The sequence below is a fragment of the Frieseomelitta varia genome, unplaced genomic scaffold (genome assembly GCF_011392965.1).
Source record: "Frieseomelitta varia isolate USP_RPSP 00005682 unplaced genomic scaffold, Fvar_1.2 scaffold_522, whole genome shotgun sequence".
Taxonomy (NCBI): domain Eukaryota; kingdom Metazoa; phylum Arthropoda; class Insecta; order Hymenoptera; family Apidae; genus Frieseomelitta; species Frieseomelitta varia.
Genome location: NW_025110282.1, coordinates 809,545 through 822,100, shown reverse-complemented (window position 1 = coordinate 822,100; position 12,556 = coordinate 809,545). Strand labels below are relative to the sequence as shown.

The 12,556-nt window shown below is 37.4% G+C and overlaps 2 protein-coding genes across 6 annotated transcripts in view; both read right to left on the bottom strand.

The window, feature by feature from the left end:
• LOC122533374 (ADP-ribosylation factor-like protein 8B-A) lies at nucleotides 1-2,264 on the bottom strand. Of its 2 annotated transcripts, XM_043663011.1 has the most exons (5): nucleotides 2,071-2,264; nucleotides 1,391-1,986; nucleotides 625-941; nucleotides 419-544; nucleotides 1-107 (listed from the first exon to the last, which is right to left on the bottom strand). In XM_043663011.1, the coding sequence occupies exons 2-4, from the start codon at nucleotides 1,511-1,513 to the stop codon at nucleotides 424-426; spliced, it is 561 nt and encodes a 186-aa protein (XP_043518946.1). In that variant the 5' UTR covers nucleotides 1,514-1,986; nucleotides 2,071-2,264; the 3' UTR covers nucleotides 1-107; nucleotides 419-423. The 2 variants fall into 2 exon arrangements, with proteins under 2 accessions (XP_043518946.1, XP_043518945.1); XM_043663010.1 differs by having other exon boundaries at nucleotides 1-544; nucleotides 2,071-2,263.
• Nucleotides 2,265-3,556: 1,292 nt separating this feature from the next.
• LOC122533372 (elongation of very long chain fatty acids protein AAEL008004) overlaps nucleotides 3,557-12,556 on the bottom strand; it is a 54,321-nt gene continuing 45,321 nt past the window's right edge. For 2 of the 4 annotated variants that reach the window (XM_043663006.1, XM_043663005.1), the window contains exons 3-8: nucleotides 10,262-10,452; nucleotides 9,494-9,574; nucleotides 8,271-8,354; nucleotides 7,210-7,266; nucleotides 7,024-7,129; nucleotides 3,557-6,928 (exon numbers count right to left, since the gene is read on the bottom strand). In XM_043663006.1, coding sequence (XP_043518941.1) covers nucleotides 6,456-6,928; nucleotides 7,024-7,129; nucleotides 7,210-7,266; nucleotides 8,271-8,354; nucleotides 9,494-9,574; nucleotides 10,262-10,452 — 992 coding nt within the window. In that variant the 3' untranslated portion in view covers nucleotides 3,557-6,455. The remainder of the gene's footprint in view (nucleotides 6,929-7,023; nucleotides 7,130-7,209; nucleotides 7,267-8,270; nucleotides 8,355-9,493; nucleotides 9,575-10,261; nucleotides 10,453-12,556) is intronic. The other 2 variants (XM_043663008.1, XM_043663007.1) reach the window with 2 other exon arrangements.

Genomic DNA, 12,556 nt, shown 5'->3' with positions numbered 1-12,556 from the left:
GCTTGTATTCGTACTAGCTATCATCATTTCTACATTAACCATTAAATGCTATTTTTTTCTTGATGGATTTAAATTAGAACAACAGCACTGTTACTTAAACTGATTATCTGAAAACACAATATAAAAAATTGTTACTTATTTCTAAGGTGCTTGCAGGATGTATATGTCTTGGTATCATTTGCATGAGCATATTTGGTTTAAGCATTATTTCTTTTTTTTCTTCATTAAACTTTCTATGATTTCTTATATGACTGAACAGATAACAGCTAAAGCTTAGGTTTAAAAAAATTGTCTACAATAATTGATCACTCAATCCAGAATAAAATCATTGTTGAACACTCCCTTGCACATTTGATCCCCATTCTATCAATATCTTGGGCTTTTCGGTAAAGATGAGTAAGAACGTAAAATTAGTTACATGTATTAACGAACACCACTTCTAGAATGTGCTATAAGCCACTGCAACGTTATATCAATATTGTCTTTCTCTTTGCATGAAATGCTATAGCAACAGATCTCACGATCTTGAATGGCTGACAAGTTCCTGAAAAACGAAAAGTATTCATGTAACGCATATGTATTATTTGGCTTATTGTTAATATGTCTTCCTAAATATAAACATACATTCTTTCTATAAGTCCATTTTCATCCAAAGCATGAGGTAAATCCCTTTTGTTACCAAGAACCAGAACTGGTATACCACATAACTGAGGTTTATCTAACAGATTGTGTAATTCATTGCGGCTTGCTTCAATTTTTTCAGAATCAGCTGCGTCTACCATATATACTATTGCGTTCACTCCTCTACAATATCTTTCCCACATGGATCTAAACCTTGGTTGACCTCCAATATCCCATACTTTTATAGTCACATTGCCTTTTGTTATTTTACGCATATTAAAGCCAACAGTTGGGATCATATCCTCACTGAACTGTCCTGACTGAAACAGAATATATTTGATGAGAAACAGATTTTTGTTTCATTACAAAATAAACAAGTGTTTTAAAACAATAGATTCATTGCTGCAAAAAGTCAGGTGTCCAATTTTTTTTTATTGCTCATGATCTTAATTTATTTAAAATTAAACAAAAAAAAGATGATAATAATCGAATTTCTTCTCCAAAAAATTATTGCAAAAATATGTTAATAACTATTAAATACATTACATTAGGGCGGATGCAAGATTTACATCAGTGAGAAAGTTATCTCGAATGAAATATAGAATCTAACCAATACGGTGCACGCTTTATTTTTTTATCATAGTAAAACGCAAACGTTTCGTGATTTTCAAACGGACATTCACCGGTGCGTTTTATTTAATTAATTCGAGAGCAAAAACACCGATTGTTAAATAGGTGATTGTTAAGGAACAGAAGCAAATTTTCTCACCGCTATAACATTTACGAAGGTGGTTTTCCCACTGTACTGCAAGCCAACAAGGGTGAGTTCCATCTCTTCCTTCCAAAAGAGGGATTTAAACCAATCCAAAATCCGGTTGATGAGAGCCAACATTTTTGATTAATCGGAGGAAACGCAGCTCCACCGGTAGAAAGTAACACTTAAAATACGCCGCTCACTGACTTTGACATGTAGTCATTTGCACTCGAGTACGTCAGTCCGTCAGCTCCAAAGGTATGTACCGCGCTAGTCAGTGGCTGGCGCTGACTAATCGCGCGGTACCCACTGTCTGTAATGAGTCACAAGATGCTTACACACGAATTTATCTTATGAAAAAGTAATATCTCCCACGCTGAATAAGCTTATTGTGGGTGATAGTGGATAGTGGACAAACGATCTTGACAGTTCGGGCATTGACGTGCAGCAGAAGACGGTTGCAGCGATTCTCAACCAGATGTTACTCAGACTTTGATATTTCGGTCAATTAATAATTTACTGATCGGGATATGTTGGCGACCTCTGTTTCGTTTTCCACAAGTATGATGGTTTATCGTACTTACGTACGCGTGTTTATGCATGTATCTTTGCTAGAAAGAGAAAGAGAAAGAGATTTTTGATAACGTAAGAATTCGTACGAAAAATTTGCAATATGAGCGAAAATTTAAATATACATTTGGAATTGTTTATGTAATTGAAAGATTAACTCTGTGGCAATCGTTTCAGTTTGTAGTACTGTATGTATCTTCTGTTATTTTATATCGTTGATGAAACTCGATTTGATTATCCATATAAATTCTAAGAAACGAAACGAAAATATTGCAGCGAAATGGTTGCGGTAGTTGATTCGCGACGGTTTCAAGTTACTACGTAACTATGGCGTTAATGGTTCTCAGTTCTTGATCTTTTCCATCTGGGAAAAATTATATTTTATTTTTCTGTCTTTTTAACTGTTAGTTTCAATTATTATTATTATTATAACGTCAATGATGTTATAAGTTATGTTAATTGTAAGTTGTAAATTATCAGCGTACCGATTGATTTAAGTTCTGTAATATACATATATTGATTGAGAACTACTGCTTAAGCGACAGAAAATTATTACGAATGCATCGCATACCTGTATCAATGTGTTTAAATGTTGAAAAGAAATTATTCTTTCTTATTGTCTGGTAATTTATACCTACGTGCTGTGTATATATATATCTTTCAATCAATTTGTTTTCACAGTTTTTAATCGTATCAATATCGATGTTAATCTTTTTATTCAATTGCTTCATGCACCACTGACTATATATGGGACTATATACAGCTATTTAATGATTACGTAGGGAATATTACAGATTCTTCTTTTTACCTATGTATAAGAAACAATGATATAGAAATACGTTAGAATGTTATACATAGAATGATTAATTATGTACAATTCGAAGAATAATTCCAAGTTTTAAATATGTTACACTTATCACTACTTGTGTTTAATTTCACGCTTAATATTTGTCTGGATCTACTTATATATATTGTATTTTTTCCATCAAATAATTTACAATATTTTTCATAATTTTCAGAAACGATAAATTTTCTCGTAAAATTAAAATATGATTAATAAAATAAGTATATATATATATATATATATATATATATATATATGTATATATACTTATACACACATATATAGTATATTTGAGCAATATTCTCTCGTTTTTTTAATTAGATGAATATTTTGTAATTTTTTTTATAACATTAACAAAACATTTGTAACAAATTAATTGGTATCTTTGCATGTTACGGTCTTTTTGTAGAAAAGAAATAATTTTTTGAAAAAGGACAATTTTTCTTAGAAAAAAAAAAAAGAAAGAAACTTGAGAGATATTCGTTATTTCTGTGTACAGAAATCATTCTACAAATATTATATATGTACATGGCCGCGATTACAAAATCATTAGTCTCGGTGAAGATCCTTTTTTACACGGTTTCTTTTTTTTTTTTAACAACTTTTTATTAATATCTAGATATAGATTCTTATATAAATTATCATTATGCGCACAGTTAATTTATGTTACTTGTTTTTAATTTTCTTTCTTCTTTTCGACGTTTTCTTCAATTCTTCGATCTTACATTCGCGTGCCACATTACGTGTTGTTCAAATTCTTTCCTCTATTTTTCCTTTCCTCACAACAATACAAAACTATCCTATCTATGTACAGGGTATACGAAACGTGCAAAGCGAACGAAACACAAAGTGGACATTTCGTGCAAACCAGTCGTATCATCATACTATCCGATTTTATCTGTGGTACAAAGTTCGGGAATTATATTTTAATCGCTGTAATTTTTGGGCAAAAGAAATGTACAAAGAGTCTCTCAAACGTACAAACTGCGGTTCGATAAGAATGTTGCATCGTGCAAATATTGCGAGGCACGCAAAAATTCTATAGACAGAGAAAACGTTGGATCATGCGATACACGAGCGATATTCGTCACACATCTGTTGGCTTACAAGCATTCGCTTAGAAAAATAGAAGTATCGTTAATATTAGAATATTATTTGTGCGGAATTCGGGAACTTGATCTTCACGCTAGAAAATATAAACGTTCGTAGATTTTTCTTACTTCTCTAACAATAATTTCAACAACTGTGATGTTGGAAAAATTTGATCAACGATTTAATCCTATATAATTTCACGTATTTACGTACAAAAAAAACGATAGAAAACCCCCTTGATTAATTCGGCTTGTTTGACGACGCGTTTCGAGTTTGAAACCTTAATGTCTAGATCACAAGTGATGCGACGAAATATTTTGGTAATCACAGCTTCGACGCCAGCGACCGTGTTACAAAACGAAACGCGATCCCTTGCTTCTGGATTTTCGCCGATCACCTCGCTGTTTATTGAGCTTTGAATGACCATTGCGCGTAATTATCAGAACATTCTAGATATTAAGGCACATCAGTTTGCTCGCAAGGCACGGATGACGTTGCTCTCTTGTCCCTTCGATGATTGAACGTTCGGTAAAATCAAAAACGTGAGTTTCCTTAGCTTTGCGCGGCTTCGCGATGCCTATAATAATACATATCGGCATAAAAGCCAATCAGTGAAAAATCTCAAATATACAACATCGGTTATTTATTCTCGACTAAATTAATGTTCTTCTCAATCATCCTTATCGTCGATTAGTAGTCATTCTTATAGCTTAAACAATTAGTTTTGTACACTCTCTCGATTTATTGCTTCGTATATAATACATTCTTTCCTTACAGTTTCACACAATTTCCTTACAGTTTCTTTTCTCTTCTCCTCTTTTTTTTTTTTTTTCTCTTTTAATTTCAGCTGAATGGCTTTTGAGTCGAACATATCAAATCGATGATGTATTTTATGTACAATGCTGAACATGTTACACTGTGCGTACAATTGCCGCGTATGTAAAGTATCGCTCGAAATCGAATGTGTATACATATCGACGATTTATTTATGTTGGAATGAGAGTAACTTTTACGTGTTTATAATGTGCAGGCTTTTGCTTGCGAAGAGGAAATATTCGCAAAATATATCTTAAATTACAATGATTAAAAAAAAAAAACTTGGCATTTTGCGAAATACAATTCTGTATTATATCTAGGATGAGTCGTGTAACGTTGCGATTGAAAGATTCTTTCCTTAGGTTTTTAACAATAGGAGAAAATGCCAGTGCATTTTTTGGTCAGGATCTCGAGAAAGAAATTTTCCTTGTCACGATACTCGCCAAATATTTTTCTTCCTTTAATCATTTCTTCGTACTATTAAAATCTGACGGGAGAAATTTTTTGGTTTTAACGTTAACTGACTCACCCTGTATACGGACATGAGTTTAAGCCCAGTTTCCAGAGCGTTTATGTAACCGTGAAACTTTGTAGGAAAGTGTACGGACTGTGTGCCACAGATCGTTCCAATTAAGGTCACAAGTTCTCGAATAGGTAATGAAGTATGAATTTCCTAATACTCGCGGGATCCTGATAAAATGCAAAAGAGATCTTCCCGAATTACGTAATAAAATAACGGTCGGTGGCATTGTTACGTAATTGAATCCAAGACTCACCGTTAACTGTCTTATATAATTCCTTGTTTTTATATAATCTTAGAGCCGCGCGTAAACCGATGACAGTAAAAACATTTCGCAAGTAGCTATCGTCCTGGCTGGTTTGAAAATTATGTAAATCGAAAAATTGATTTTTCAACAATGTCTGTTCTAACGAAAGGAACGGCCCCCAACAAAAGCCGGAGTCGGACAATTTCAGCTGGTTTCGGGAGAGGTGAGAGGCATTCTTTACCTCTCTCTCAACGGGCACGAACGCGCGTATTGCGAGGAACATAGTAATTTCGCTACTATGTACTTGATAAAAAAAAAAAAACAATTATTCCACAATTACTGTTGTGCATCGTGATACGGCGATGAATTACCGTGACCGGTAACGCAATGACGATGCAAATTATGCACTGAAATTCTTACGTAATTTCGTTCATGTATATTTCTGTTCCACCGCGATCTTATCAGGATTTGTTAATGCAATTCAGTTTGGTATTTAACGTGTTCGCGAAATACAATCAGACGAATGGCAGCGCAACAGTTTCCATGCTTCGCGCGTACTCGACCGACCCGCCCGAGCGGCGGGAGAGCGGCGGATTCGACGGCGAGTTAACGTTTGTCGGTCGTGGCAGGTGTACGTACAGCGAACCGAAGAAGGATCACGAATACCTGAATGCGCGAGGCCAGGGATCCGTGACATTGAGTCGCAACACATCCGGGAGTACCTCTGTACTATATACGTTGGCTTCGTATCATCACTCTTTCTATCCTCTCACTTTCTATCCCCTTTCACGAATACCTACAACAACGCTATACAACAACGCGGCCGCGATGCAACGCAGTAATTTTAGAACTCTCCGATGTTCTCTCCGGCTGGATCTCGAACGGATCGCCGGACCGGAAGGGAATGAGAAAAAAGCCCGGATGCGACTCGTGGAATTCGATGGAAAAAGACGAGATGAATTGATGTAGGCTACGACGTAGCGTGATCGGGTCACTCGGTCGTCGTGTACGATTTCCGAAGGTTCAGCTCCGACGCGGCCAGGCTGTCGCCTTTCACGTAATAATCGGCCGCGTCCCTTCTTCCAGACGAATTGCCGTTTGCTCTGTTCGTCGTTACACCGTTCGACTGATGACACTCCTGGTGATCCTTCTTCACGCCGTTCGCCACTGGTTTCCTCTTCTGCTGGTAGCACTGCTGGTAAAATTCGTTGAACAGGAAGAAGAACATGGTCGCGTGAAGGCCGATCCACCAGACGAACGCCTTCGGGTAGTTGCAGTCGATGAAGAGCAGTTGAAACGCGTGGATCATCACCGCGACGAACTGTATCATTTGGAAGACGGTCAGGTATTTCTTCCACCAGAGGTACGGCTGCAGTTTCGGGCCCATCGCGGCCAGCATGTAGTACGTGTACATTACGATGTGAACGAACGTGTTCAGCAGTCCGAAGAAAGTCGAGTGACCACCTGAAAGGAAAGACGATGCATACGGTAGAAAATATTTCTCTTTTTCTTTCTTTTCATTGTTTTTTACGTAATACGAACATGAATATCTGCCTTACCCGGTGTAAATTTAACGCCAAACCATACCGACATTGGCATGCAACCATGGTGAATAACGTGTAACGTCGACACGTGATCGTTCTTCTTCCTTAATACGAAGAAGATCTACAAATAACAAGAAGGAAACGGCGAATGCGTGATTATTATCGATAATTGAACTTGGCTGAATTTACTTCGATACTTACCGTGTCCATGAATTCCGTAAATTTGGAAAAGTAATACCACCAACAAGCGTGCACCATCTGCGCTTTGGAAAATATCGATTAGATAATTCCTTTTAACGTTGCTCGCGGTACAACGAACATGAGAAGAGAAGCAAATCCTTGGAGATACAGGAATTATATATATATATACTTCTAATGATGAAAGATTATGCAACGAAGAAAGAAGAAGAAAAAAAAAAGTCGAAAAAAATTGCTATCGCTCGAAAGATTTGCCTTTTTTTTTGATAGAGAGTTGCGTTGATGAACAGTCGTAGCATTTTATTGCGCTTCTTTCTGTGTATCTGTAGTGATAGTTATCGAATGGTAAGCAGTAAGTAATATAATTGTCGTCGTGTGTATGGTGTCTGTTTTCGGATTTTTGTTCTCTACTCGTAATCTGTTAAGTGGCATTAATTGCATGAAGCGGTTGTTTCGAAGTGTGTTAGCTTGCTAAATTAACTACAATATTTTCAAATACTACAGGAAATTTAGTGGCATGTAGGCGGGGACGGCTATTATGTTACGTGAGTACAGAGTTGGGTAATATTAACAGGAAAGACTGAGACTCGATACAAAAAAAGAAAAAAAAAATGTCAAAATTTTCAATTGCGTCCAGTCAATTATTTCGAATGCTATTGGTAAAAAAAAAAAGAAAAAAAAAAATACTTAAAAGAACGTAGCTGTACTCGACACAGAACTTACAAATTTGAATCTTGAGGAAAGAGATGCCGAAACTGTGCACTTTCTCGAGTCTTTTTAACTTTTTGGATTTTTGAATTGCAGCAAGAAAAAAAAAAATATTTGCCAACATTTGTTACATCCTCAGATGCGAAAATTTACATTACGAATTTATTTATTCGTGCAAAAATTTCATCTTTGAAATATCTACCAAAAAAAAAAAAAAAAAAAAAAAGAAAAAGTTGGTCTTGTTGGTATTCTCGATGTAGAATTCACAGTTTTAATTGTGTGACTAACTGATTGTGCGAAAATTGTATTTGACTTGGTGTGATGCGTTTCTCATGTTAATGGGGAATATCACCCACCCTTAGTACTTGGGGTCGATCACTGTAGTCTACGGGTTGGCACCTTAGAGAATAGTCGCCAGTCAGCCATCCGGACATTCCTATCTGCAACCACAACCGCCCAGAGGCCATTCTCCGATCAATGAAAAGAATAAATAAACGAAAGAGAAAGGCATAGAAAAGAAAGGGGCGCGCGTGTGCATATTCACAGAGAAAGATCTAATCGTTGGTATTAATAATGGAAACGCGTGTGTGTTAATTTAGGCCGAGCGTCTTCGTCCATGCCCCTGCAACTCCGAATTCTTACCTATTTCTATTTTCGTTAATCTTTCTCCACCGCGGCAAGGGACTTTCCTTGAAGTGGAAGAGAATTTACATGAAAGTTACAGACAACTGTTGCGAAATCGTTAATCGGTCAGTCGGTTTGATCTTTCCTTGATCTATCAACTTTCAGGCATTACAAGATATTAGCGCGGAAGAAAAGTTCGTTTCGGACTGGCATGCAGGCACATTCCAACGTACAATTAGCACAGAAACACGGGCTATATAGTTGTATTGTATTGCACGGAGCTGCAAGGTACGGAGAAGCAAATATAGAGATGCAAAATACACGATAAAACAAGCCACAAGCTAGCCTATAAGTACAGTTTAACTCCTCTCTCACAGGTGGTTCCTTCCCCCTGGTCGACTGCCTACAAAGCATAAGATATATTCTGCATTATAGCACAGTTCCACAGTTTCTACGATATACAAGGCCTTTGAAAACGCGAAAAAAAAACGTTCTATCGTCAATAATATGCGTATACGTTTGTTACAGTGCATCGTAAAGAAGTTAGACTTGAGGATGTGGAGGATCATTTTCCCTTTTTTTTTTTTACATAGCGGTTGCAGAAAGTACTTGCACCTCATCGTATCTACATTATAACATTACTCATATATATATTTATATATATTACTTATTTATATGTTGGCACCAAGTGTATTAAATTTCACGTCCAACGAAACCAGTGCTTTCATGCTTGAGCGTTGACACAAAAATTTGAAATATCATGAAAAGAAATGAAATACAGAGGTCGAAAACACTTTCTGCAAAACCACTGTAAAAATAAACTCGTACGTATACGCATATCGAAAAAATCGTTGAACGATCAAATTTGGCATTCGTGGAGGTCCGTCTCGTTGGAATGGAGGTCCGTTTTTGATGATCCATCTGCAGAGAAAAAATTACGTATAACAAAACTTACCCTCAACGCGGTTGGGTTGTTGCTATAGTCCACGGGTTGGCAACGGAAACTATATTGGCCCCACCATCCGCCCATCAGACTCTGTTGTTTTGTTCGTTTGAAAATTAATCTTTTATTTTGCGCTCTTTTCTGCATCTTGATCGAAAGCATAATCCGATCGAGTTCGAGATGTGATTGCACGACGATTACGCGACCGTTGCGAAACTATCGCCACGAAGAGAATATGAATTTATTAGACGTTTCGTTTCTTTAGCGACCGACGAATCGTTTGATCATCGTTTGATCATCGAAGCGATTCAACCCTCTGATAGGCGGAATGTCTTTCTTCATTGACAAACGCGTCACGAGTAAGAGTTTTATCGCAGTCGATCGTTTCGCAAATACTATAATTAAGCTCTGTCACTGATATGATCGGTGAGATCGCGATCTCGAACTCAATCAATTAGTCGGACGTTCGATGTTCTTGCAGAAATCGTTCGTCTCTTCGTACAGACACGGGTGTCTGGTTCCTCGTCGCATCGTTCTCGAATGTACACACGTGTGTGTGTGCGTGTGTACATACGGGTCGACACGTCGATTATGCGAGCGTTATGTACAATGCCCGTGCAATCTCAGGCTCGTGCATGCAAACGGATACGTTTTTGAATCGACAAAAATTCTTCGGGACGACACGTGTTCGATATATATTACAGGTATGCGAGTGGTAAGACAGAGTGAAGAGGAGGATGTGAAGCGGGGAGGGACACGCGAACGAAGCAGAAACGTTACCTCGTAGAACAGCCACGCTGAGAACATCACTTGGAACAGATTGTAAACTACCAAGGTGTTCTTCAACTGAAATGGTTTTCTATTCTCCATCAGCTTCGGGCCCAAGACTTTTACCACGTACACGTAGCTCAGACAGATGAACAGGGTGGGGAACGGTGAACTCATCATGAACCAGTTCGTTGTCCTCTGATCTGGAAAATGAGTGCAAGTTCAAACATCTGTCGATTGTTTGTTTTACTTGGTAGATATTAATCCTCATCCCAACTGTATCTCTCGTTTCAACTTGGCTCTGATAATTGACGTGGCGATAAAAAAATTAATTAAGGTCTACTGGTGGAATGATAAATAGTCAAATTTCGCGAATTCTTTGAAGAGAATGAGACCAACCTTTTATTAAATTGAGTATAAGATTCACACATCTTAGATCTTATTCTCGTAGATTTTCATGAATCTGTGATCGTGTATTTGTATAATTTTTAATTCAAAAGTTATACTATATATGTTCAAAACTATAAATGCCTACATACGCATGTTCGAGAAGGTAGTTCATTAAATGTAGCATATAATAATTATAGTACGATAATTAGGAGATATTGCAGCTTATAAGAGCTTCCTTAAGGGACTTGAAAACAAATATTTATTTCTAACTCTTGAAATAGGTAATTTTGTCATTAGAAATGTTAAGAATACGCGCTCCATGTTAGAAAATAACGTAATATTTCAGGGAACGTACGAGAGTTAATAGCACAAGAAAAAAAAAAAAAAAGAAGCGTAATCATCATAGGAAATTAATGTTCGGTTGGTCGCAGCTAATATTTCGTGGCCAGTTGCCTTGACGAAGCATTGACGTATCAGACGCAACCTTGAGATTCTTCACGCGATATCCTTCTGTACCTTCGCGTCCTTCGAAAGTTCAATCAACTATCGTATCATCGTTTGCCATTAAAACCAGTTGTAAAATGCTGGCGTTTCGTCGACTGGTCCTTTGCCGGTTTTTTAACGATCAGTCGACCTTGCTGCTGCCGCCACAACAGCGATTCACGCTGTTCGGTATTTTATCGACGTGAAAAGAAAAAAACGTTTCGATCGTGACATTTCGTTGGCGAGGAATTTCCGAAATTGAAAGTCACCCAAGACGAAGCGAAAAATACGATCGTCTCCCATCTGCACGTTTCTGCGCCGCAGAAGCTTGAAAATGTTCCACGAAACTGGTGGTTGCTCTCCTTGGTGGTTGCGTGAAGTGAATAATTCATTTTTCTCTTTTCTTCTTTTTCCTACAGACTGCCACTGCATCGCGACGAACGATGTTTGCTTAATCATAATGACATTCTACCTTGGTTAATTCTATCCTTTCATTCCGCTCGCGCCGTGGAGTCGAAAATCTCCAGTCTCGTGCTTCCTCGTTCGTGCCGGAGTTTCTTCAGCAAGAGAAGAGATCAAAACTCGTTCGATCTTAATCTTCTGTTCATCGGTTCGTCGTTGGGAGAGGTTTGTTTAAAAAGGGACAAATAAGAGAAGGAAAGGACAGAGTGTTCTCAAACTTTCTTGAGACATGCGTTAATAAATAAATAAGAGTTACAAGTGGTTACACGCAGGAGGTTTCTCTTTCGCTTTTTAGGAAAGCGTTGCCAAGTTGAAGAATATATACCCGCGTAGGGAGAAACGACGTGCGGAATTCTTGAATTCCCTATCGCGTATTTGATTTCCATGAAATTTCCAACAGACATTGAATGAAGCGTCATTTCTTTTTTTTTTCTTTTGACATTTAATCCACGTTAAAATTTCGACGATTATGTACCAACAAATAGACTCTAGACGAGAGTCAGAGATCTGTGAGAACGAACACGCGCAGCTGCAGCTAAGAAACAGCGAAAGTCGGGTTATGAAAGTTGTCGGTGTTTTAGTTAAAACGCGGAATATTTGGCATTTGACTATTCCGCGATAGATTCTTTCGTCTCGCGATAATTTCCTACCCATTCTCATTTGAATAGACACCTACGATTTTTGCTCGCCTACGAAAATTTTCGTGCAGGGAAATGTAATTTCAGTGAAAATGAAATTCCTGCCGACGTAATTGCTGGCAAAGAACAAAAAATTTTTTTCTTCTTCTCTTTTCTTAACACGAAAAGTTTAAAAGACTCTTTTTGAAAGCTCAACTTTTTTATTATTTTCGCATTAAGTCGATGTTATCTTCGTGCAACGTGACCACGTCAAATGATGTCACGTATTACGTTTCGTTCGCTTGCTCGAACAATTGTTTGCTTATACCATTTACGTACATTAATACTTGTTGCG